At 47.9% G+C, this 27150-nt stretch overlaps 1 protein-coding gene across 1 annotated transcript in view; it reads left to right on the forward strand.

Annotated features, from left to right (window-relative positions):
• agt (angiotensinogen) overlaps nucleotides 1-22316 on the forward strand; it is a 34297-nt gene extending 11981 nt beyond the window's left edge. Inside the window, exons 2-5 of the mRNA XM_072498456.1 lie at nucleotides 2494-3256; nucleotides 9547-9799; nucleotides 15822-15969; nucleotides 19164-22316. Coding sequence (XP_072354557.1) covers nucleotides 2518-3256; nucleotides 9547-9799; nucleotides 15822-15969; nucleotides 19164-19349 — 1326 coding nt within the window. The 5' untranslated portion in view covers nucleotides 2494-2517 and the 3' untranslated portion in view covers nucleotides 19350-22316. The remainder of the gene's footprint in view (nucleotides 1-2493; nucleotides 3257-9546; nucleotides 9800-15821; nucleotides 15970-19163) is intronic.
• Nucleotides 22317-27150: the final 4834 nt, after the last annotated feature.

Here is a 27150-nt window from a genome sequence, read left to right on the forward strand (position 1 = left end):
ATATTGTGTCCAGTTCTGGTCGCCTCATTCTAGGAAGGATGTGGATGCTTTGAAGAGGGTGCAGAGGAGATTTACCAGGATGCTGCTGTTGTCAATTTAATGGAATACGATAATAATGTTGCTCTTTAGAGTCGCCAATATGATACTGAGGCTCTTTTTATGATATGATATTATGTCCCAACAGCATCGGCAATACTGTGGGTGCTTCTATTTCTCTTACTGAACCACAAGGCTTTTCCGTATATCGGTCAAATGACCACACAATCAGTTAGTCAGTTCCAGTTCAAAGATGGTTTATTTACACACAAGGGTTACTTCGACATGCAAGCACAATATACTACAAGTTAAACTGCACCTATCAACTACAATAACCTATACTTAACTTCAGGCGACCGGCACTGTGCAAGTGTATAAGGCCTTTATCTTGATCACGTGGCTGGTTTAAAGAAGTGGCTCTGTCTCTGCTGGGCTCATCCATCAGGTAGCGATCATTGGTCTTGAACTTGGCTGTCTGGTCGTTATGCTGCAGTTGGGCTGGCACAGGCTGGATTCAAAGGAGGCTGGCACAGGCCGGGTCCAAAAGAGACTGAACATATGGCTGTGTCCCTTTTTATCCTTCTGAGTTTCGCACTCTTTGGGGCGGTCCTTAATCTTGGACCCCATAGTTCGACAGGGCTTTAATCAGTGCCTTCGATTTCGGCCAATAAAGGGGCGGGTGCCTTGGTGGCTGGGCAGGCCCTTAGTGGTCATTGACCTTGGCAGTTGGGTTCTCTGAGTAAAGGGGGTGGCGCCGATCAGTCTGTGGCTGTATCGGTTTCTTGAGTGCAGTCCTATTGTTCTGGGGAAATGGACCATTAGAATGCAAACGAGTGGGGGTTTCGATCAGGTCTAGCTACCTGGGTTTCAAATACACAGAAGCTCTGTATCTGTCTGAGTCCTGGGTTGGCCATAATTTCCATGGTCCTTTGCAGGTGGCCATCTCAGGTGGCTACACTGCCTGGAATGGAGGGCATGTCTTATGAAGAAAGATTGAGGGAGCTAGGGCTTTTCTCACTGGAGCGAAGAAGGAAGAGAGGTGACTTGATAGAGGTGTACAAGGTGATGAGAGGAATGGATAGAGTAGATAGCCAGAGACTTTTCCCCAGAGCGGAAACGGCTGTCACAAGGGGACATCATTTTAAGGTGATTGGAGGAAGGTATAGGGGAGATGTCAGAGGTAGGTTCTTTACACAGAGAGTGGTGGGTGTGTGGAATGCACTGCCAGCAGAGGGGTGGAGTCTGAGTCATTAGGGACATTTAAACGACTCTTGGACAGGCACATGGACAGCAGTAAATTGAAGGGTTGTGGGTTAAGTTGACCTTAGATTAGGATAAATGGTCGGCACAACATAGTGGCCGAAGGGCCTGTACTGTGCTGTACTGTTCCATGATCTATGTTCTATGTTCTTCTGACTGTCCAAAACCATCCCCAACTCCAACGAGGCGATCCACTTGTCCTGCTCCTCCACCGCCTCCTCCACTTTCTGGGTCGCCAGGCCCTGAGCCTCCTGCCCTCAATCACAGCTCTGAGTGGCTCCACCACCTCAGCCAGGTCTTCCGAAGCCTCTTTCCTCTGCTGTTGGAATTTATCATTCAAAAACTCCACCAGCTGCTCTGCCGACCACTAGGCAGACAGCGCTGCCCCCTTGCCCTCCGCCATCTTCATCTGTGTCACACCACGAAAACATTCCTGTTCCAGCTGTTCTCTCTTTCTCATGGCATTTCTCGTCCACTGATCCATACACCAGCCCTACCAGAGGATAATTACGGGTAATTACGTGCCCTAGGTACTCACACATCGTTTGTCCTCAAAGAATCCCTGAACCGGTGGGGAAGGACCGGTAAAAAATCACCATGAGTGGGAGCCACCAAATGTACGACCACTCACTCCATGGCCCAGATTTTCTGTGGAAGGCTAAAACCTGGGACTTCACCAATCGGGTCAGTTACCAGGTTGCAGTTGGTGACGTTTGCAGTCAACCTGGAGCCAGGCCATCGAGAGGCTGTTGTCAGTTTGTACGGTGTGGAGACTATGCGATTCCAGACAGATGTGTAGGTCCTGTGTCAATGGGATTTCTTCATTAACTGTCAGCTGGTGGGGAATAAGGGTAAACTCTTATCAGTGACAGAAGTGTCGCTAACCAAAGGACACAAGTTTAAGATGAATTGGTGAAAGAACCAGAGGCGACTCCCTTGTTGAAGAGAATTCCAAAGATTAATGACTCGCTGAAAGAAGAAAGTTTAGACGCTTCTTAAAACCGAGCTCTTTGGCCAAGCTTTTGGTCATCTATCCCAATATCTCCTTTCGTGGCACAGTGGAAAATTGTGCTTCATAATGTTTCTGTGAAGCAACCTGGGAAACCTTACGCCATTAATGAATCAATATAAATATGAGTTGTTGCCAGGTAGTAAGTTGTCTTTTAACTGATGATTGTTCTCCCTCTCTCATTGTAGGAGTGGGTTGCGACGAGGCTGAGTATGAGGTGGATCTTCTCCCTGCTCTGGATGGGAGCACTCCTGGAATGGGGGACAACAAACCGACCTTACATTCATCCTTTCAAGCTGTTCGCCTGCAACCAAACTGAGTTCCAGGAGGAAATTGTCCAAAACAACAGCTTCCTTCCTGAGCAGAGCCCCGTCAACATGTCTGGGGAGTGGTGGAAGGATGAGGAGCTGTGGAAGCGCAGCCACATCAAGGTGTTCACCTTAATCACTCTCCAGAAGTCTCTGGCTAAAATATGGTTTGCCACGCTGGGCTCAGTGGAGGGGTCAGGGGTCACGCTGCTGTCCCCCTTCCAGCTGTACGGGAGCCTGGCCGCCATCTCCCTAGGCTCTGGTGGCACCACCGCCCAAAGCTTCCGCGATCACCTGGGACTCGTGGAGTCAGAATGCATAGGTGACCAGCACTCCTGGATCATGCGCTGGCAAAGCAGGCTGCTTCACCATGAGGTCCTCACTCGGCAGGAAGGCTCGCTGTCCACCAGCAGCTGGTTGATTTTCCGGAAGGGAATGCAGCTCCGGAAAAGCTTCAGGTGGGAGCTCTGGTGGTTCCATCCTGAGGTGCAGCTGATGGCCGCCAACATCAACTCATCACACTCAGACGAAGAGGCCATCAACAGCTACATCCGCAACGCGTCCGCTGGCAGAGTGAGCAACCTGGTGACTGGATTGAGTCCCAACACCAACCTGGTGCTGGCCAGTTATATTCACTTTAAAGGTAAGAGCCTTGGTGATGAGAAGCCTGTAATAGGTCAAAGGAGTGAAATTACTCTTCAGGAAATATCCCCATGTTCCTAACAAACTCCAATTTATGGAGGAAAGGCTGAGGAAGCTCTGGCTTACCTCAGGCCTCCTTCGGTGGGTTGCAGTTTTATTAACACAGCTGAAAATGGGTTCGTCACAAAAAATAAGCATCTGGAAAAATCCAATTTTAAACAACTGAAAATGATATGTGAGCTTTGTCTCAGAGGTGAGGTGAGAGGGACTGCCCTTGATATCAAGTCAGCATTTGACCGAGTGTGGTATCAAGGAGCCCTAACTAAACTGGAGTCAATGGGAGTCACGGGAATCTCTCCACTGATTGGAGTCATACTTAGCACAAAGGAAGATGGTTGTGGTGGTTGGAGGTCAATCATCTCAGTTCCAGGACATCACCACAGGAGTTCCTCAGGATAGTGTCCTAGACCCCAACCACCTTCAGCTGCTTCATCAACAAGGTCTTCCATCTATCATAATAATAATTCAGAAGGTCAGAGGTGGGGATGTTTGTGGATGACAATGTTCAGCACCATTTGCGATACTTTAGACACGGAAGCAGTCTTTCACCATATTCAGCACGATCTCGACAAAATTGAGACTTGGTCTGATAAGTGGCAGGTAACAGTTTTGCCACAGAACTGCCAGGCAATGATCACCTTCCCTTTAAAAAAAATGTTTTTATTGAAGTTTTTACATTTTATGAACTGTACATTCAGCATGGGTATATGTGTCAGTTACAATATACAAGCCATTTCCCTCTGTATTAAACCCACCCTCCTTCTGTTGCTTCAGGTCCTTTCCTAGGTCGCTAAATTTACATTGGGCAGTTATCTTCTCTTTACTGTGTGCTGTGTTGTCCCGTCCCGTCCCCCCCCCACATTTTGTCGATTGGCCTCACCTTCCCTTTCCTTTCCCCCCCACCCCACTCCATCCTATTTTCAGTGTTTCTTTGGGGGTTCTGTTTCTTGTGACCTTGTTCTAGGCCTCTGATTCAGTATCGGCTGTTTTCTGGCTAACCCCCCACATCTTCTCTCACTGCCACCCTCCCTCCCTGTCTGTTCCCTGCAGTCTCGTTGGCTCCCGTGCACCCCCACCCCTCCCCTTGCTCCCGTGCGCCCCTCCCCCTCGCTCCATTGGCTGTTGGCCTCAAACAGGTCTTTGAACAAGTTGGTGAATGGCCTCCATGTCTTGTGGAAGCCATCTTCCGTCCCTCAGAGGTGAATTGGTGAATTTGATCTTCTCCAGCTGGAGAAATTTCAACAGGTCTGCCAAACTGTCTGCTGCTGGATGGTGCTGCTGATCGCCAGCCGGGCAGGATTCTCCAGAGGGCGATTAGGGAAGCAAAGGCAAGGTCGTCGGCCCTCTTGCCCATAAATAGTTCTGGCTGGTCTGCTACCCCAAAGACTGCCACTTTCGGGGACGGCTCCGCCCTCACTCCCACAACCTTTGACATTGCCTCAAAGAAGGCTGTCCAAAACGCGACAAGTCTGGGGCATGCACAGAACATGTGAGCGAGTTGGCCGGACATCCCTGGCACTGTTCACATTTGTCCTCCACCTCTGGGAAGAACCTCTTTCGGGTTTTTGTCGGTGCACCACTTTCAGCTGCATGAGGCTTAGCCTCGCACATGAGGAGGTGGAATTGGCCCTGTTTAGTGCTTCGCTGCACAGTCCCCACCCTATTTCCGTCCTAACTCTTCCTCCCATTTTTCCCGTGTTTCGTCCAGAGGGGAGTGTATCATTTCTAACAGTCGTCCGTACATGCCCCCACAGTTACCCCTTCCCAGACGGTCCGCATCCAGTAATTCCTGAAGCATTGAGTTTCTCAGGGTCCGGGGGTAAGCTGTCGTCTCCTCACAGAGAAAGTTCTTGACCTGTGGATGTTGGAGTTTGTTTCCGAATTGTAGCTCCAGTCTCTCCATCAGTTCCTCTATGGTCGCTGGTCTGGCCTCAGTGTAAAAGTCTCTGACTGTCAATGTCCCCCCCATCCTGACTCCACTTCTTAAAGGTGGCGTCAAACACGGATGGTGCGAACCTTTGGTTGCAGCAGATGGGGGCCATGGTGGACACCTCAGTCAAACCGGAATGCTGCCTCATCGAGTTCCAGGATCTGAGGGTCGCTATCACCACTGGGCTTGCCGAGAGTTTTGTTGGCGGGCATGGGAGGGTTGCCATGGCGAGGGCCTGGAGGGTCGTTCTTGTACAGGAGGACTCCTCCATCCATTCCATTCCTGGCTCCTTCACCCATCCCCTCACGCTTTCTGCTGTGGCTGCCCAGTAATAGTACTGTAGGTTTGGGAGGGCCAGGCCCCTCCATGTTTCTTCTTATTTGTAGACGTTTTTGGGGGATCCTTGGACACTTCCCTTCCCACCCACAAACGCCATAATCATCTTGTCAATCCAATTGAAAAAGGCCTTGGGGATGTAGATTGGTATGGACCCGAACAGGAAGAGGAACCGGGGAAGTACGTTCATCTTGATCATCCTTACCCTTCCCGCCAGGGAGAGCGGGTGTGTATCCCATCTCTGTGAGTCTCTTTTTACTTCCTCCACCAGACTGGTCAGGTTCCACTTGTAGATCCATTTCCAGTCATGGGCAATCTGGATCCCCAGTTAGCGGAATTTGTTTTGGGCCAGTTTTAATGGTAACCCCTCCAGCTCTGCCCCTCTTCCTCTTGGGTTCACAGGCTTCTATCTTGCTTGGGTTGTGTTTGCAGTCCGAAAAGGCTCCAAACCATCTCAGGAGCTTCATGATTCCTTCCATGCCGCTTTCAGGTCCGAGATGTAGAGGAGCAGGTCATCGGCAGAGAGCGGGACTCTGCACTCTCTGCCTCCTCTTCGGATACGCTCCCAGCTTCTCGCCACTCTGAGGGGGTTTGCTAGTGGCTCTATTGCCAGGGTGAATAAGAGCGGGGGCAGCGGGCATCCCTGTCTTGGGCCTCTGTGCAGCTGGAAGTATTCTGAGCTGGTGGTGTTGGTCTGCATGCTCGCCTTGGGGTGTTGTACAGGAGTTTCTCCCATTTAGTGAACCCTGACCCTAACCCAAACCTCTTCAGTACATCTATGAGGTACTGCCATTCGACTCTGTCAAAGGCCTTTTCTGCGTCCAGGGAGACGATCACCTCTGGTGTTCTCTCCCCGGATGGCGTCAATATCACGTTCAGCAGTCGTCTGATCTTCGTAGTTGGCTGTCTACCCTTAACAAAGCCTGTCTAGTCCTCTGTGACCACCTCTGGTATGCACTTCTCCAGCCGCTTATCCAGGACTTTTGCGAATATTTTACCGTCTACATTGAGCAGCGAAATGGGTCTGTATGATCCGCATTCCGTTGGGTCTTTGTCTTTTTTGGATATGAGCGATATGATGGCTTGTGATAGCATAGGAGGCAGGGTGCCCCTTGCTAGCGAGTCTACAAACATTTCCCACAGGTGTGGGGACAGTGCTTGTCAGGTCCCAGCGCCTTTCCCGACTGCATGGAGCTGATATTCTCCATGACCTCTCCCAGTCCTATTGGTGCTTGCAGCTCCGTCCGTCTATCGTCCCCCATGACTGGCATATCCAGTCCGTTGAGGAACTGTTTCATCCCCGGATCCCCATCGGGGCAAATGCTTTGTTGACCTTTTTTGGTTTGGCTAGTCTACCTCTGCTGACTTCGCCTGCGCTATTTCCCTTGTGGCTGCCTGCTGTTTGAGCTGGTGAGCAAACAGGCAGATAGCCTTGTCTCCGTGTTTGTGGAAGGTCCCCCGTGTCTGGTGGAGTTGGTGCACTGCTTTCCTGGTGGATGGCAGGTTAAAGTCCATTTATAACTTTTTCCTCTCCGCCAAAAGCTCTACGGTCGGGGTCTCAGAGTATCTCCTGTCGACCTCCAGGATGGAGTCGATCAGTTGCTGCCCTCTCTTCCCTGTCTCTGTGTGCCTTATAGGCGATATTTTCTCCTCCAATTACCGCCTTCAGTGCCTCCCAGTATGTGGTCCTGGTACTTGTGCAGCTTTGCTGTTACCGCTCTCGGCTGATCCCCCGCCTTCAGCCGACAGAGCGACTTGGGAGCCCTATCGATCTCTGAAGGCTTGGGGAAGCTGTCCCTCCCCACCAGGTTGCCCAGCATTTGGGCCACATAGTCGGTTGGGTCCCGGCCCTTGATTCCCTCTGCCGCCTCGACTGATTTTGCTGGTCCTCGACCTTCCCTTTCAAGCTCCCCTGGGTTGCACACCAACCTCTTGATTTCGGCCTCCAGAACGACGATTCGGTCGCTCTGGTCTGTCGATGCCTTCTCTGGTTCCTTTATAGCGCTCCCCTGGACTTCCAGTTTCCTTCCCATGCTGTCGAGGGCCATCTGCATGGCGGCTATCACCCCTGCCACCGCAACTGTGGCCTTAATCTTGGCTTTGATGTCGTCCCTCATTGCCTTCAGTTCCCTGGTGAGGAAAGTCTTTTATCCATCGCCTGGCGAGAGGGGGGGTGGTTTGGAGCACGCTTTTCGGGTCGCTCTGTCGGGCGTGGCCGGGCCCCCTGGCCTCGTGGGTCCTCTGATCCGCTTGCTCGCTGCTCTTGTCCCATGCATCAAGGTAGTGGTGTGAGGATGGCAGAGTGGAGTTGAAGCCTAAAATCAGCCATGATGTTACTAAATGGCCTGGCCGGCTAGATTGGCCATATGGTCTACTCCTGCGCCTATCTCTTTTGCTCACATAATCCAGAAGCCTGGATTGTTTTATGAGGAAAAGCTGAGCATGTTGAGCCTATTCAAATTGGTATTTAGAAGAATGAGAGGCGATTGTATTGAAACATTTATAATTCTGAACGAGCTTGACTGATGGGTGCTGGGAGGACGTTTCTGTAATTCAAAATTAGAGGTCTCCCATGTGAGGTGGAGATCAGGAAGAATTTCTTCTCTCAAAGGGTCATCAATGTTTGGAAATTTCTATCCCCAGAGAGTAGTAGAGGCTGGATCATTCAATCTATTCAAGGCTGAGTTCGGCAGATTTCAGACCTTGAAGGGAATTGAAGATTATGGGGGCAAGCGGAAAAGTGGAATTCAGGCCACAATCAGATCAGCCAAGGTCTGATTGAACAGTGGAGCAAGCAGAGGAGGTTGAAGATGCTTTCCCCTGCTCCTGTTTCTTATGGTCTTGTGCACTTGGATGGAAGGGAAAGTAGCAACATTGATACAAATTGGGCAAAGTTTAGAAAGGAGGGCTGTGGTGAAATTCTCGAGGGTTCAGTAATAGAACCGCTGCTGTTTTTGATAAACCATAATGACCTGGACTTTAGGATATGGAGCACAGTTGTGAAATTTGAAGATGCTACTTGGCTCGGAAGTGTAGTGAAATCTGAGGGATGAGGACAAACAGTACCAGTTAATTGATACAAGTTCAAAGGGCATGAAGAGAGAGACCTGGGGACATTTGTTCACAAATCTTTCAAGGTGCTGACAGAGCAATTGATAACATATATGGGATCCTGGCCTTGAGAAATATAGGCAGAAAGTGCAAACGCTAGGGAGTTATGAGTTGGCAATGGATTAATTACTGTCAGTGCACTCCTAATCCAGAGGTCCAGTCTAATGCTCTAGCGGAATTTAAATGTAATTAATAAATCTGGAATTCAAAGCTCCTCCCAGTAATGGCGACCATGAAACTTTAATCTACTGTTGTAAAGGCCCACTTATGGTTCACTCATGTCCTTAGCTGGTGTGGCCTACATGTGACTCTGGATCTATAGCAACGTGGTCGACTTTTACCTGCCCTCTGACATGGCCCAGCAAGGGAAATTAAGGATGGGCAATAAATGCTGGCCTCGCCAGTGGCACCGACATCTCGTGGAAAAAAAAAAAACCTAAACAAATCACTACTTTGACCCCAGCTGGAGTACAGTTGTCCAGTAAATTCTGAGTTCTTATGTTGGTGAATTATATGCTGCCACATCTTTTGGATGCAACATTAATCGGAGGTCCCTCCTGCCCTCTCATATGGCTGTATAAGTCCTCCTGGCATTTTTCAAGGAGAGCTTTCCCAATGATCTGGCCAACATTTATCCCACAAGGAGTAAAAGGTGCCTTAGAATTGCAATGTTTCTTTCTTTCCAATTATTTTTATGGCCTCAAGGATTAGCTTAGAGTCTTGGGTAAGATCACCGTGAGGGTAGAAACTGAATTGGGGATGCTACTAATTTTGCAGAGAAGCAAGAGGATCAGGCTGTAGGTTGTAGCGTTTCTTTCACAAGCTGTGTGAAAATGTTCCTTTCTTCCCCTTAGGACAATGGAAGACCAGATCTCAATGTCCTGGGTCAGAATTTGAGGATTTCTTCAATGACGACGAGAGCAAAGTCCAGGTTTCTATGATGACCTGGTGTGGCAAATTGCAGTACATGATTGATCCCAAGTACACTTTGATTCAACTCCCACTGAATGGAACAGCGTACATGATGGTTATCCAGCCAGTCCAATCTGACAAGCTTCAGGAGATCGAATCCACCCTGGATGTCGAGGGGATCACACTTAAAACTGAGTATGTATAGTAGTTATATAGATACATTGAATCTATGGAACAGAAATAGGCCATTTTGCTCAACTGGTCTTTGTCAGTGTTGATACTTCACACAGTCCTCCTTCCATCCTTCTTCACCTCACCCTATCAGCATACCCTTCTATTCCTTTCTCCCTCGTGAGTTTATCTAGTTTCCCCTGAAATGTAGCTGTGCTAGATACCTCTGATAGAGAATGTCGAAGGATGTTATTTATATGGACACACAGAAGGCTTTTGATAAAGGCCCTCATGAGAGTCCTTAAGCTAAAGTTGAAATTCATGGAATTGAAAGCATATTACTGATGTAGTTGGAAAATGGGCAATGTGCAGAGAGTAATGGGTGGGAAGTCTAATTAGCAGCATGGGGCGAGTGGTGTCCCACAGGGAGCTGTGTTGGGGCCTCAACTAATCACTGTATGAACAACTTATGATGATGAAATCCAAAGCCACATACACAATTTACTGACGATACCACGATAAGCTACATTGTAAGCAGTGTGAGCTGCAGCATAAAATTGTAAAGAGCCATTAATCAATTAAAGTGAATGGACAAAACTGGAACTCGGCTGCCCATGAGGATGGTGGAAGCAGCGAGAGTCAATAATTTCCAAAGGAAATTGGATGGGACCTTAAAGGAATTAAACTTACTGGGCCACAGGAATAGTGGGGGCTTGGGACGATTAGATTGTCCCATGGAGATCTAGCATTAACCCGAAGGTTTACTCGACTAATACCAGAAATGGGCAGGTTGTCTTATGAGAAAGGTTGGACAGGTTAGGTTTGTATCCACTGGAGTTTGGAAGAGTAAGAGGCGACTTGATTGAAATCTTTTAAGATACTGAGAGGTATTGACAGAGTGGATGTGGAGAGGATGTTTCCTTTTGTGGAAGAATCTAGAGCTAGGGGTCACTTTTTTAAAATAAGGGATCGCTCATTTGATGAGGGAAATACTTTCTCTCAGAGGGTCGTGAGTCTCTGGAACTCTCTTACAAAAAGAGCAGTGGAAGCAGAATCTTTGAATATTTTCAAGGCAGAGCTCGATAGATTCTTGATTAACAAAGGGGGGTCCGGCCAACACGGTGGTGCAGTGGTTATCACTGTGCCTCGAGGCGCCAATGTCCCAGGTTCGATCCCGGCTCTGGGTCATTGTCCATGTGGAGTTTGCACATTCACTCCGTGTTTGCGTGGGTTTCGCCCCACAACCCAAGGGTAGATGGATTGGCCATGCTAAATTGCCCCTTAATCGGGAAAATATTAATTGGGTACTCTAAATTTATTTTTAAAAAACAAGGGGGATGAAACATTATCGGGAGTGGGCAGGATTGTGGGGTTAAGCTTCCAAACAGAGTTGAAGGCCATGTAGGCGGGTAAAGCCCCGGGGTCGGACGGGTACCCAGTGGAGTTTTATTAAATGTTCTCTGGGATATTGGGGCCGGTGTTGATGAGGATGTTATATGACGCAAGGGAAAGAGGGGTGTTGCCCCCGACGATGTCACAGAACACGATTTTGCTGATTCTGAAGCAGGCAAAGAACCCGGGGTTCTTTCCTACAGACCGATATCCCTGTTGAATGTGGATGCCAAACTGCTGGCCAAAAGTTTGTTCCCTAGGATTGAGGATTGTGTTCCGGACGTTATTGGGGAACCCCAGACGGGGTTTGTTAAGGGTAGGCAGTTGGTGGCCAATGTAGAAAGGCTGTTAAATGTGATCGTGATGCCCCTGGAAGGTAGGGAGGTGGAGGGAGTGATCGCAATGGATGTAGAAAAGGCTTTTGATCGGTAGAATGGGATTATCTGTGGGAGGTACTGGGACGGTTCAGATTTGGGCGGGGCTTTATTGACAGAGTCAGGTTGCTGTATCAGGCTCCTGTGGCAAGTGGACGGATGAATAGCTCAACATCGGACTATTTTAGACTGCACCGGGGGACGAGACAGGGATGCCTCCTCTCCCCACTGTTTCGTGCTAGCTATAGAGCCGTTGGCAATTGCTCCGAGAGCCTCAAGGGGCTGGTTGGGGGTGGAGCACAGAGTCTCGCTCTATGTAGACGGCCTGCTTCTGTATGTATCGGACCCAATAGAAGGGATGGAAGAAATCATGAGGATTCTCGCGAAATTTGGCCGTTTTTCGGGGTATAAGCTAAATATGGGGAAAAGTGAGATGTTTGCGGTCCAGGCGAGGGGACAGGAGAGGCAATTGGGGGAGCTGCCATTTAGATTAGTATTTAGGCATTCAAGTGGCGCGGGAATGGGACCGGCTGCATAAATTAAATCTGGCCCGGCTAGTAGACCAAAATGAAGGACGATTTTCGGAGATGGGACGCGTTCCCGTTGTCATTAGCTGGGAGGGTGCAGACGGTGAAGATGACAGTCCTCCCGAGATTCCTGTTCGTGTTTCAATGTCTCCCCATCTTTATTCTGCGGTCCTTTTTTAAACGGGTCAACAAAGTGATCTCTGGCTTTGTTTGGGTGGGCAAGACCCCACGGGTAAGGAAGGTAATGCTTGAGCGGAGTCGGGGTAGGGCGGGCTGGCGCTGCCAAATTTTAGTAACTATTACTGGGCGGTGAATGTAGCCATGATCAGGAAGTGAGTGGTGGGGGAGGGGTTGGCATGGGAGCGTATGGAGGCGGCTTCATGCAAGGGTATCAGTTTGGGGGCGTTTGTAACTGTGCCTCTGCCATTCCCACCAGCACAGTACTCCACCAGCCCCGTGGTGGTGGCAGCCCTGAGTCTGGGGTCAATGGAGAAGACATTGGGAGCAGAGGGAGCATCGGTCTGTAATAAGCACCGGTTTGCAGATGCCATGTCCACGGTGTTAAGAACAAGGGTGGCGCTGAGTCCAGAGGTGGCGATTTTCGGCGTGTCGGAAGACCCAGGAATCCAGGAGAAAGAGGCAGACGCTCTGGCCTTTGCTTCCCTGGTAGCCCGGAGACGGATACTATTAGCTGGGAGGGACTCAAAGCCCCCAAAGTCGGAGACCTGGCTATCGGACATGGCTAGCTTTCTCCGTTTGGAGAAAATCAAGTTCGCCTTGAGAGGGTCACCGTTCGGGTTCGCCCGGAGGTGGCAACCGTTCGTCGACTTCTTCGCAGAGAATTAATCGTCAGCAGATTAGTCAGGGGTTAGTTTAGCTTAGAGTAGGGGGCTAATAAAAGTGGGATCTGTAAGCGAGGGAGACGGCTTTTGCACTATGTTTATAGTTTCATGTACATTGTTTACTGTGTTGTTATAATACCAAAAAATACCTCAATAAAATGTTTATTAAAAAAAAAGCTTCCAAACAGATCAGCCATGATCTTACTGAATGTCGGAACAGGTTCAAGGGGTCGAATGGCCAACTCCTAATTCATATCTTGGAAACAGTGGAGGTTGAAGGAGTCTTGGGAGCCAGCTGCAGATCATTCAAATATTATGAATGGTGCAGAAAATAATCAAAAGGCGAATGGAGTGGGCAGCTCTGTGGTGTAGTGATTAGCACAGCTACCTCACGGTCCGATCCCGGCCCCGGGTCACTGTCCGTGTGGAGTTTGCACATTCTCCCCCTGTCTGCGTGGGTCTCACCCCCACAACCCAAAGATGTGCAGGGTAGGTGGATTGGCCCCACTAGAATTGCCCCTTAATTAGGAAAAAAAGTAATTGGGCTCTTTAAATTGAAGGAAAAAAAGGGCTAATGGAACGCCTGCCTTTATATCTCTAAGACTAGGATTCAAGAATGTAGGAATCATGCTGCAGTTATACAAAGCCCTGGTTAGACCATATCTGGGGTGCTGCAATTCGAGGGAGTGCAGTCTAGATTCACATGAATTACATCTGGACCTAAAGGTTCTGAGTTATGAGGAAAGATTAAATAAGATTATTTTTCAAGATTTCAAGGGGACCAGCTAAGTTGGGAGAAACTATTTCTGGGGAGTTTTGGAGGCGTAGCCACAAGATTAAAGTCAGACCTTTGAGAAGTTAAATTAGGAAACACTTACAGTCAAAGGGTGGTAGAAAGGTAGAACTCTCTGCTGAAAATGGCAGTGGATGCTTTGTCAATTGTTATTTTTTTAATTCTTTCATGGGATGGGAGTGTCGCTGGCAGGGCCAGCATTTGTTGCCCATTGCAAACTGCCCTTGACCTGAGTGACTTGCTCGGCCATTTAAGAGGCGGGTTCAGAGTGGACCACATTGCTGTGGGTCTGGAGTCACATGTAGGCCAGTTCAGGCAAGGACAGCAACTTCTCTTCGCTAAAGGACATTAGTGAACAAGATGTTTTTTTTACAACAGCCGATGACAGTTTTGTAGTAGTCACCATTACCGAGACTGGGTTTATATTCCAGAGGCTGGATTTTACCCCCGCTCTGCAGCGTGTTCTGCAACTGCAGAGGGCAGCTCAGCAGTGGATGTTCTGGTCCCGCCGTTGTCAACGGGGTTCCCTGTTGATTGCACCCGTCGCTGCTGCGAAACCCATGGCATGAGTGTGCCGTTGGCGGGACCTTAAGATCCCACCAGCGTGAATCCCCCCCTCTTGCCCCCAGATATTTTTTTAAATAATTGAATTTAAATTCCACCAGCTGCCACAGTGAAATTTGAACCCATGTCCCTAGAGCATTAGCCAGGCCAGTGACACGACCACACTGTCATCGTCTCCCCATAATTTCAAAACTGCGACTTATAGATCTTGTAGGGATATGGGGGTAAAGGCAGACACACGAGTTGCGTCACGGATCAGCCAAGGCATCATTGCATGTCAAAACAAACCTGAGAGGCAAAATGGCCGTCTCCTGCTTCAATGTTCTTATAAATGGAGGCCCAGTCTGTTTAATCTATCCTGATAATTCTAACCTTCCAGTTCTAGTATCAACATCGTGAATATTTTGGTACATTCGCATGTGCCTCAATATCTTTTTTAATATGGAGACCAGAACTGTTCATAATACCCCAAGTAGGATCTTACCAAGGTTCTGTAGAAGTTGGATAAAGCTTCTTTACTTTTCAATTCTATGCATCCAGAAATGAACCCCATTATATGATTTACATTTTTATTGTTTCAATTTGTATTTCGACTCTTCATGATTTGTCTATCTGTACCCCCAAATTAGTTTCTCTACTCCGTTTTATGCTCTTAACATTAGATGGCCTTTTATTTTTCTATCAAAATGCTCATAACATTTATGTAAAAAAAAGTTACACAAAGATAGCCCTGGTTACAAAAGGGGAAGGAATTTGGACACGTGGGGGAGGGGCACAAAAAGGTCACTGTCTCTTTTGCTGCCCATGTCAGGACAGGCCTGGGCCAGGATTCTCTGAAATCGCAGCTAAGTGCCGACGCCGGCGTAAACACCGGAGTGTTTCACGCCGGCGTCAACAGGCCCCTTGGCCCAGCGATTCTGTTGCCCACAGGGGTCCAGCACGGCACCGGAGCGCTCCACGTGCCGTACGCAGCCCTGCACTGCCTGTCGCGGGTCCGCGCATGCGCGTGGTGGCCGTTTTCGCGCCGGTCACGGCGCAACATGGCAGAGCCACATAGCGGGCCTGTCTCTCGTGGAGGCCCCCCCGGAGTCTGATCCCCTGCACCCCCCCCGCCCCCCCCCCCCCACCAGGATGGCCACCGCGGCCGTGGGTCCGAGCTCCTGCCGAATGGAACCATACGGGAACCACGCCAGCGGAACTCGGCCACGGAGAATCGCCGTGGGGGCCTCTTTCAACGCCCCCCAGCTGGCACTGCGTCGACCGCGCGCACACGTGGCTGGCGGCGAGCACCCTGGCATTGTGGGCCGTCTCGGTGTCAACCCTGATTCTCGAGCAGGCGCGGGCTCGGAGAATCCTGGCCCTGATATTTGGTTCTGCTGAAGTTGGGTTGAATTGAATAAGAAGTGGGACGTATAACAAACAATCCCTTGCCTATTTGCCTCCTGACCCACATCCAATTTCACTGCCAGAATGTTCTATTGAACGCACTGGAACCCGTCATCTTTTCTTGGTAATGGGGATGAATACTCTTCTCTTCTTACAATTACCCCACAGGATTGTGAAGCTCGTCATGCCGCGGATCAAATGGGACAGTACGTATGACGTGAAAGAGCTTTACCGCAGGATGAGGTTGCCGGATATGTTGGGCGGTCATGCCAATTTTTCCAGATTGAGCAATGTCCAGGAGCTGACACCAGACCAGGTAGGGGTGTAGTCCGACATTCCAGGTTCTGACCCCCAGAACATCTAAAATGCAAAGTCACCCCCAGATGTTGCAACCTGCTCTGACCTATAAATAACCTGGTGTACGAAATCCCCCCCCCCCCCCCAACCCCGGCTACTCTCTCAGGCTGAACTGTTCTCAACATCGGTGACCTATCTGAGCCCATCTTCTCTCCACTATCAAGACAGCCCGATTCAAACTCCTGAACTCAGCCCCAGCCTCAACTCCTCTGCTGCCAACACTTATCCATGTCGTTTATAACCTTCACCCCAATGTTTGCAACAAACTGTGCAGATGCACGGTCATGCAGCAATGAGGAACGTGCCACACAGGGAAGCAGGCCGCACACAAGCAATGTTCCTTTTGAGATGTGTGCGCGCGCTGCGGTGCATCAGTCTTAGAGGAGCTACTCAGTGTAACGAGCCAGTCCCATGCTGCAAATAGATGTTAGGATTGCTCCAAACCGGACTATTCTAATGCTCTTCCAGCTGACAACCCACCTTCCAAAACTCTGCTGCCCATATCTTAATTTGTACCAAGTCTAGTTTACCAGTTTAGAATAATTGAAGCACTATAAAAAAGTTACAGCACAGAAAGATGCCATTTGGCTCATCTTGTCCATGCCAGCCTGAGGCCACCCGGGTGCCCTTGCTACTCTCTCATTCCTGCACCCAATCCATAGCCCTGTAGCTTGCAGCACTTAAGGTGCAGGTGCAGATAGAGGTAATTTTAGAAGAGTTCTGGGTCTGTGCCTCCAACACTAACTCTTTTTTAAAAAATAAATAAATTTAGAGTACCCAATTCATTTTTTCCAATTTAGGGGCAATTTAGCGTGTCCAATCCAACTACCTTGCACATCTTTGGGTTGTGGGGGCGAAACCCACGCAAACACGGGGAGAATGTCCAAACTCCACACGGACAGTGACCCAGAGCCGGGATCGAACCTGGGGCCTCGGCGCCGTGAGACTACAGTGCTAACCACTGCGCCACCGTGCTGCCCTCCACCACTAACTCAGGCAGCGAATTCCAGACTCCCACTACCCTCTGCGTAAAAGGTTCTTCCTCATGTCCCCTCCACACCTTCTTCCACTTATCTTGAATCTAGCTCCCCTGGTTCTAGAATTCTCCACCAAGGCAAACAATTTTATTAAGTCCACTCTATCTCTTCCACTCAATGTTGGACACCTCAATTGTGTCATCCCTCAGCCATCTTTGATCCAAGGAAAATAACCCCAATCTATCCAATCTCTCCTCATTGCTACACCTTTCTAGCCCTGGCAACATTCTTGTAAACCTCCTCGGCACTCTCTCCAGAGCAATTACGTCCTTCCTGTAATGTGGTGACCAGAACTGCACACAATACTCCAGTTGTGGCCTCACCAGTGTTTCATACAATTCCAACATTATATCATTGAAGGGGAGGGGGTCAATGATGATACCTCTTAAAACTGAATCGTTAGCATGCCACTAGAGTAGTTTTACATAAGTTGTTTTTATTAAGGATTGAGATGAATTATAGGACTGAGTAATCATTATTAACCATTAAACATGTATTTTTTGGACATAGCAGTAATTAGCAATCAAATGGGATTTAGGATAGCTAACTTGACCAAAAGGACATTACTTCTGACATCTTGTCTTTGTGAAACAATTCAGGATGCTGGTTCTGTTGTTCGGTTTCTCACAGTCAGCAAGCTGCTGGGATTGTAAGCAGCTGTCAGGATGAGGATCAATCATGCGCTGCTTGCGATTCTATTGGGTGAAGTTTAAACACTGCTTGCAATTCTATTGGATAAGTTTAAAAGTAGCAGCTTCAAGGATTGGATCGCTTTCAACTGGGGTGGGCTACTGATTTTTGAACGTTGTATAATTAGTGTGTTCGGGTCTCTGTTGGCAGAACAGGTCTTGGCCGATATCCAGTCTGTTCTCCGTGTACACGTAACACGCTTGATTAAATAGCCATCTTGTCCAGGTTGTGGTGTTTTGTTCCTCTCTGTACTGAGCTGAGCCTCAGGGAATAACTCCACGTGGAAGCTGACTCAATACACAGGTCTTGAAACCGCTCCTACATTAATCCTTACTTTTAAATTCCATACCTCTGCCAATGAAGGAGAGCATTCCATAGGCTTTCTTAACCATCCTGTCTACTTGAACTGCTGCCTTTAGGGACTTGTGTATCTGTACATCAAGATCTCTCACTTCATCTATCCCAACCCCATCATCCTATGTTTGCTGACATACATTAGCTTCCTGTCTGGTAACAGTCTTGTGTTAAAATCACTCCATGGCCATACCCCTTCCGATCTCTGTAACCTTTTTCAGCCCTACAGTCTGACGAGATCTTTGAATTCCTTTCATTCTGGTCTCGTGCGTATTTCTGATATTCATTGCTCCACAATTGGTGGCTGGCCTTCAGCTGGTGAGGCCCTAAACTCTGGAATTCTTTTACAAAATATCTGTGCCTCTGTCTCTGCCTTTAAGAGATTCGCACACCATTCTGACTTGGAAATATATTGCCATTCCTGGACTCTCACTGGATCAAAATCCCGGAACTCCCTCCCTAATAGCACTGTGGGTGTACATAGAACATACAGTGCAGAAGGAGGCCATTTGGCTCATCAAGTCTGCACCGACCCACTTAAGCCCTCACTTCCACCCGATCCCCGTAACCCAATAACCCCTCCTAACCTTTTTGGACACTCAGGGCAATTTAGCATGGCCAATCCACCTAACCTGCATGTCTTTGGACTGTGGGAGGAACCTGGAGGAAACCCACGCAGGCACGGGGAGAACGTGCAGACTCCGCACAGACAGTGACCCAGCGGGGAATCAAACCTGGGACCTTGGCGCTGTGAAGCCACAGTGCTATCCAATTGTGCTACCCTGTACGTACATCATATGGATTGCGGCAGTTCAAGAAAGCAGCTCACCACCCCCTTCTCAAGGGCAACAAATGCTGGTCTAGCCAGTGATGTTCAAATGCCATTAATGAATTAAAAACTTTTTAAAATCTACCTCTTTAAACCAATCTTTTAGTTATCTGTGTCTTGGTGTCAAGTGCTGTTCTCTAATGTTACAATGAAGCGACTTGGGCCATTTTTACTACACTTAAGAGTTGTTTCTGTGGGCTTCCTTTCTTTGTTAAATGTCCTGCTTTTGTATGTTTGTCTTAGGTCAAACAGCGTGTTATTTTTGAAGTGGGAGAAGATGAGGAGAAGCTGACCCCTGCAGGAGATGTTCCTTTCAGTAATTCAACCATCACAACCGAGATTCGGATAGACAAACCTTTCTTTTTCCAAGTTCATGAACTGAGATCAAAACAGTTGCTGTTTCTTGGTAGAGTAGAGAAGCTTCACTGAAAACCAGAACTAACAATATTACTGAAGAAAAAGTCATGTCGTTGAATCTTTTCATCTTGCACGTCAGGAGAGAGTCGCAGGAATACAAATTGTATAGGAAACAACAATTCATTCTACATGAGAAGAGAGTGCTGATTCATTGGCAAGTCATAGAGCACAGAAAAAGGCCCTTCTGCCCATCGTGTCTGCGCCGGTCAAAAACAACCACCTAACCATTCTAATCCCATTTCCCATCATTTGGCCCATAGCCTTGTATGCCCTTGGATCGCAAGTGGACATCTAAATACTTCTTCAATGTTATGAGGTTCTCTACTTCCACCACCCTTTCAACGAATTTCAAACTCTTCACACTCTCTGGGAAAAAAAAAGTTTTTTTCTCACATCCCCTCGAAACCTCCTGTTCCTTACCTTAAATCTATGCCCCTTGGTTTATTGATCCCTCCACCAAGGGGAAAGGTACACCAATATACTCTATCTGTGCCCCTCATAATTTTATACATCTCAATTATGTCCAACCTCAGGTTCCTGTGCTCCAAGCAAAACAATCCACGTCCAATCTCTCTTCATAACTAACACTCTCCAGCCCAGACAACATCCTGTTAAATGTCCTCTGCACCATTTCCAGTGGTATCACATCCCTCCTGTAATGTGGATTCCAGAACTACACACAATACTCTTAACTGTGGCCTAACCAACATTTTATACAGTTCCAGCATCACCCCCTGCTCTTGAATTCTGTCTCAGCTAATAAAGGCAAGTATACCATATGCTTTCTTAAACACTGTATCCACCTGCTCTGCTACTTTACGGTACCGGTGTACATGCCCACCATGATCGGTGCTTTCCAGGGTCCTGCTGTTTATCATGTATTCTCTTGTCTTGTTTGTCCTGCCCGCGTGCATCACCTCACACTTATCTCGATTGAATTCCATTTGCCACTGATCAGCCCATCTGAGCAGCCCATCTATATTCTCCTGAAATCGAAGGTACCCTGCTCACTATTTACCACCCCACCATAGAATTTACAGTGCAGAAGGTAAGTAAATAGTCTTATATAGATTAAGTTTTGTTAAAAGGGAGTAAATAAAGGGCTTAAGAGTAATCATGGAAGGAGAGCTTGCTCCTCTTGTACTAGGTGGCAAATAAGAGAAGCTTCAGCTGTCTCTCGTGACCAAGTGTGCAAGAACTGTGTCCAACTGCAGCTACTGGCTAGCTGCATTTCAAAGCTGAGGGTGGATTAGCTGTGAAGCATCCGTGATGCTGAGCAGGTCATGGATAGCCTTCTGTAAGGTGGTCATACCACAGGTGAGGATTGAACAGACTACTTACCTCCTTTATGTTAACTTTACTTCCCTTACCCTACTTTGTTCACTTACATTACTTAATTATAGAGACCCCTGGCTTACGCTTATTTGTGCTGTTTCTCAGTTGTGGCCTTCTCAAAACAAAGATAAAACAAAGAAAACACTTTTTATACTCATGACTGTATTAATGAGGGCAGGAATCCGACCTTGGTGTTTATGAAACATGGCTCCGCTCCGCTCCTGCTCGGACTGAGCTCCGCCCGCAGTCTTTTCAGTTTCACCTAACTCCCTGTGCTCACCCAACTCCAAAAGCACTCTGACTCAGCCAAAGCAGGCAGGCTCAGTGCAGACAAGTAGGCACTGATTAGCATCTGTTTGTATAGGCCTCATTTTACAATGCTTTGGAAACTGGATTAAACCAGTTGTAGTGGACTTTGATTCGTAGAGGCATTGCCATGGAGAATGCAACAGGGAACAGTTAACTGCCAAGCTTTTGTTTATATTCAAACCATGCAGGTTGACTCATGACTGGTCAAAGCATTTCCATGAGGAATGAACCTGGCTGTCCCCAAGCTTTTGTTTAGTTACAAGAAGATGCAATGAGTGGACATGTTCCTTCAGTCTGCAAAGAACAGGGTCCAATGTGTGAATATACCAAGCTTCCAGCACCTGTTCGTCAGCCGCACTGCGCGCCTGGCTGATAATCTTAAATTGGTTGTCGGCGTAATTAACATAATGCTGCCATCAAGCCAAAAAGATGTTATGTCAATCACAGAAAAGAGTAATGTGATACAGGAATTAGTGTCAGGCGTGTAGGCCGTTCAACCCAATGATTGGCAGGTCATATCAAACAGCATGTCACCTCGGCTGTTCGCACCGTTTCAGGCTCTAACCAGCCCATACTTGCAAAACGCAACACATAGGTGGCAACATTAGACATGGTTCTATGATTGGACAGCACTTGTTAAACAATCCTGACTGTGCTAAGAATTACACTGACAAGGGCAGCATGGTGGCACAGTGGTAGCACTGTAGTCTCACGGCGCCGAGGTCCCAGGTTCGATCACGGCTCTGGGTCACTGTCCGTGTGGAGTTTGCACATTCTCCCCGTGTTTGCGTGGGTTTCGCCCCCACAACCCAAAGATGTGCAGGGTAGGGGGATTGAACATGCTAAATTGCCCCTCTAAATTTTTTTTTTTTTAAATTACACTGACAACCGATTTAAGATGAGCAGTGTGGCTCATTTATGTGTGCTAGAAGCCACATATTAGCATTCAGGGCCCTGTCCTTTGCCACCAAAAGAGAGAATGTCCGTGCTTTTCACCTTTTTCAACACAACAAACATTTGGGGGAACAGCCTTTCCCTGGTTCAATTCCACCGGCAATGCCTTGACCATAGTCGACCTGCCTGGTTTTGAATTTAAACAAAAATATGGCAGTTAACTGCTCCTTGGTGCATTCTCCATGGCAATGTTTCTACAAATCAGAGTCCATTTGCCAACCAATCGGCACTTTTCTCATCCAGCATAAATTCACGCTCCCTTTACAACTGGTATTCTTGCAAATCTGTCCTGATGAGTGCAAGATGAAAAACCTTGACAGCATTTATCAGCCATACTCAAGTTCTGTATTACCAAACGACTTATTAAAATATTTTAATGTACATTCATGTCAAGACTTACTGGAAAAATGTAGTCTTAGTTGAAAGTTCTTGGGAAAGGGTGGTGATAGGAGAAAATGGAAATGGAACAGACATTCCAGTAGAAGGGCTAGAAGCAGCACAACACAGATGGGCCAAGTGGCCTCTTCCTAGGAGATATTTTCCATTACTGCATTTTTGGACCAAAACAGATAAAGATACGGAACATGTCCTTATATAAATAAATGACACCAAATTGTTCCATTCAGGAAGTAAGAATTTTGTAAAGGGATTCTCAAAGTTTTAAACATCAATAGTACATTAAAAATATCACAGCTGCATGTACTTCCTTGTAACATTTTCCATTATAATGATCTTGGTTCACAATTATAATGGAAGTTATCAGGCTGTAATTACACCCTCCCTCCAGTGAAGGTGCTTTGGGATGCTGACCATGCTGTCCTAGCTGATCTAATGCAACTTTAAGGGACCACAACCGTAAACCAATGTGTAAAAAACCTCACACTTTGGTGGAGAAACTAGCCCCGGATACAAAGAACTATAGCCCCAGACAGTGCCTATGGAGGGTGGAGAGGTGAAGATGATGGACTATAAAACTAATCCAGGACAAAGCAGGAAGATCACATTGGTGACGCTAGTAAGAAGCACTTCTTTAAAGGGCAGTGGAAATCTGGGACTCTCGCACTGCACAAGCTGTTTGAGGTTGGGGGGTGGGGCAGACAATGAATGTTTTCTAAACCGAGTGTTAGACTTTTGTTAGATTCGGGCATAATGGGGTACAGAACCAAGGTGGGCAAGTAGAGTTAAAACACAGACAAATAACAATCTAATTGAATATCCTGGAATATGTTCAAGAGGCTGAACATAACCTACTCCTGATCCATGTTACCTACTCCTGATCCATGTTCCTTCCCGAGAGTCTGAAAAAGTACTGCATGTCTATTTTACTAAGTAGCAGACTGAATCAGTATACCATATAGTGTATACAGGATACCATGTAGAGTATAAAGTACCTGAATCAGTCTGAAACTGTATATCATGTAGAGTATACAGTACCTGGATCAGTCTGAAACTGTATACCATGTAAAATATACAGTACCTGGATCAGTCAGAAACAGTATACTATGTAGAGTATACAGTACCTGGATCAGACTGAAACTGTATAGCATGTAAAATATACAGTACCTAGAACAGTCAGAAACAGCATACCATGTAGAGTATATAGTACCTAGAGCAGTACATCATGTTGTAGCCACCTAAAGTGGCCAACTCCCGATTTAAAGTGGCGAACGGCAAAGGCTGATGGGAAAGTCAGCCAACAAGACAAAAACACACAAAGCAAAACCAGACTCCCCGGCGCCAGCAGGAGCCTACACAAAAGGAGGCGAATGAGCACCTCAAGACCGCCCATCGATCAGGGAACTGCTCCAGCATTGGAGAAAATCGAACCAAGCGATTGGGACAAAGTCCAATCACTTGGGACCAGGTACAGGGTCCGCCCCGAAAGGCAGGAAGCCCCTGGGGACTATAAGAATTGAGCCCCAAGTTCAAATCGCTCTCTTCTTCTCCACCTCTTCGTCCTGCCCAGATCACCCAGCAACACCGAACCAACATTGACCGTGACCGGTGCAGCGACTCCAGTGATCATCAAACTCGTAAGTCTTAATTCAACGCTCGCTACGAGATAGGCGCTCCTAGCTACTAATCTGTACCAACTTTGAATCCCGCAGGCTCAGAACCCGAACGAAAGGCCATTTGTTTCCCTGACCTGGTGGGCCAGTTCCAAGTTAAGTATAGGCCTGTTAGTTGTAGAAGTAGCTTAGACGTAGAATTTATGCATGAGTAGCGATTACTGTGTCTAATAAATGTGCTTTGATTTAAATCTTATTAATCGGTGTATTGGATTATTGATCATTACTCGGACTTGAACCTCGTGGCGGTATCATAAAGATACCTGGCGACTCAAGAGCAAAGGTAATAAAACAGAGCAATTGAACTAAGGCAAAGTTAGCAACATTATTTGGCGACATCCTGATGGGACCCGATCTAGAAGTGGAAAACCACTCCGGGAGAACCCAGAATTTGAATTAGAGATCCATTGGGAAACAGAAAACCACAAGTGTTCAAGCAGTTCTGATCAATACTCATAATTCGGAAGTGTGTGTATGCATGCGTAACTAACAGGGCGATAAGGTTAGGGCGATAGATTTTTTGTTGCGACAAAACTGTCGGAAGTTTGTATACCGGAAAGTAGCGAAAGCCGTACCCGTATTTACAGCACCTCCTTAATACCCCTGTCCCAAATTTGAAGAGCAGCATTCGGATTAAAACCCCTGTCCAAGATTTGAAGAGTAGCATTCGGATAGGAAAGATGGCAATTCAGCGCTTAATGAACCCAGAGGAATTTGCGGTCGCAGCGACCAGCAGCAGTAGAGTGGGACAATGTCCCATTTGGGAGGAAGAGATCAGGAAATATCTCAAAGGGAAAGGATGGCACCTTTGGAATGAATTCTGTGACAACGAGGAATCAGGCCCCGGGAGTATAGGACATACTTGGTGGGAGAACCTGAGCGAGATCCACAAAAAGAGCTTAGGGAAAGCTTGCAAGCCGATGGCAATCGTGTCCTGCTTGGCACAGTTGCGAGGCACAGAGGAGGTCGTTAGGACGCTCCGGAAAGAAGTTGAGGGCATACATCGAATGAGTAAGGTCGATGTAAGCGAGGTAGAAAAGGAGAATTTGGAATTGAGAAGGAAGTTGGCAGCAAAAGATGGAGAGGTGGAGGATGCCAAAAGGGCACACCAGTCTTGCCTGGCGCACGTAAGCAGCTTCCAGTCTCAATACGAAAAGGCCTATCAGGACACGCAACGTGCAGTCCTGGTACGTGAAGAAACAGAAAAACAGGTAGAAGCATTACAGAAACAGTGTAGTGACCTCAAGGCAGCATTAAGAGCACTCCATGCTGCCACCACAGAACAAAGACAAAGCACGCTAGATCACGCAAAGTGCCGGAAGCAGATTGCAGAGCTGCAATCGCTGCTTTCAGTTCAGAAAGGTTTCCAGGAAACCTTTGGAGAAAAATTAGATCAGGAAGACGGCCCTGATTGGGAAGAATTGAATGAAACAGCGCAGAGATATGTTCAGGGAACATGTGCGCAGGGAAAGCCACAAAAAAAGGAAAGCGCCCTTTCACAGAGCAGATAGTTCAAGCTCCAATGAACCCAGTAACCACCCACCGCACAGCCACATCAGATGATGCAGAATTTCTATACTCCACCCCCTGAACAGTGACCCAATTACGGGATGCGTGCGATAAGATCACACCGTTCCTCCGCACCTCAGACCCCCACCATTTCTTTGCCACAGTTAAGCACCAAGCGACCATGTACGGCCTGGATGAGCGAGAGCATGTAAAGCTCACCGTTTTAAGTTCAGACCCTTCAGTAGCAGCAGCCCTTCCCGACCCACAGAATGTAGGAGGAGGCACCCTTGCAGAAATGCATACCGCGATCCTGGATACGATCGGGTATAACCGGGGTGACCCCGTAGATGGCCTCAACAAATGTAGGCAATAGAAATCCGAGCACCCCACAGCGTTTGCTGGACGCCTGTGGATCCACTTTGCAGCAGTCTTTGGAGACTTAGACCGCGCCCATTTGTCCCCAGACAACATGGCCAAATGGACCCGCACCCTTATCTCCCATGCCACAGAAACAGGACAGAAAGCCTGCACGAGGTATGATCCCTCAGAGGAGGCCCATAACCAAAAGTGGGTAGTGAAAAGATTGTCCCGCGCTTGGGAGCAATCTATACAAAGTAAACCCGCAGTCAAGAATCCCAAGGAAAAGCAGGCCGACGCAGACATACAAGCCGTTAAAACACACCAGAACCCCGCATGGGTGAATGAAGGAAAGAACAGCCCCCCACCCAAGTCACAGGAGTGTTACAACTGCGGACAGCTGGGACACTTCGCAAGAGAGTGCAATGTCCCTAAAAAGCCACAGAAAGCCCAGCAGGCGGGCACTCTAAGTAAGAAGAAGACAGAATCCATTCATAGGGTTAGCACCCGTTCAGATCAGACAGACCTGACCGGAACAGACTGACGGTGTTCGGGCTCCCCCAGTTGGGTCTGTGACACTCTTTGGGATAGGTCCGGACGACCGGTAGTTGCAGCGAAAATTCGGGGACAGCCCATCGAATTTCTCTGGGACACAGGAGGGTCCCGCACCACAATAAATTCCTCCACCATGTTCCAAAAATACACATGGCCCACTACAGCCACTATCACCCTCAGCGGCTTTACAGGCCACTCACAGCAGGGACACATCACAGCCCCTGTACCCATTCAAATCGGTACCATCACCACCAAGCACCCCGTGGTTTTTTTTAGTTGACCCGCCCCACACAGCAGAACACATTCTGGGAATCGATTTCATGAATTCCCATAATCTTTCATTTGATCCAGTCAACCAGTGTGTCTGGATGATGGCAAAATCCGCAAGAGCCCCTGCAACGCTCAACATAGGAGAATACGTGAACAAAATTAGCGCAGTAGGCAAATTTTGGTTCAACCCGACCACGCTTAGTACGGACAAGCAGGTTAGGGCAGTTCTGCAAAAGAACAGGGCAGCATTCACGACCCACAAGCACGACTGTGGACGGATGACTGGCTCCGTACAAATAACAGGCCCTGACCCTAGACCCCAAAACAGTATGGATTTCCCCAAGAGGCAGAGGGAGAAATCTCAAAGGTAATAGAAAGCTTATTAGAGCAGGGCGTACTTAGCTCAGTAGCCGCCACTAATAATGTCCCGATTTGGCCAGTGAGAAAGCCCGATG

The sequence above is a fragment of the Scyliorhinus torazame genome, chromosome 4, assembly GCF_047496885.1.
Source record: "Scyliorhinus torazame isolate Kashiwa2021f chromosome 4, sScyTor2.1, whole genome shotgun sequence".
Lineage (NCBI taxonomy): Eukaryota > Metazoa > Chordata > Chondrichthyes > Carcharhiniformes > Scyliorhinidae > Scyliorhinus > Scyliorhinus torazame.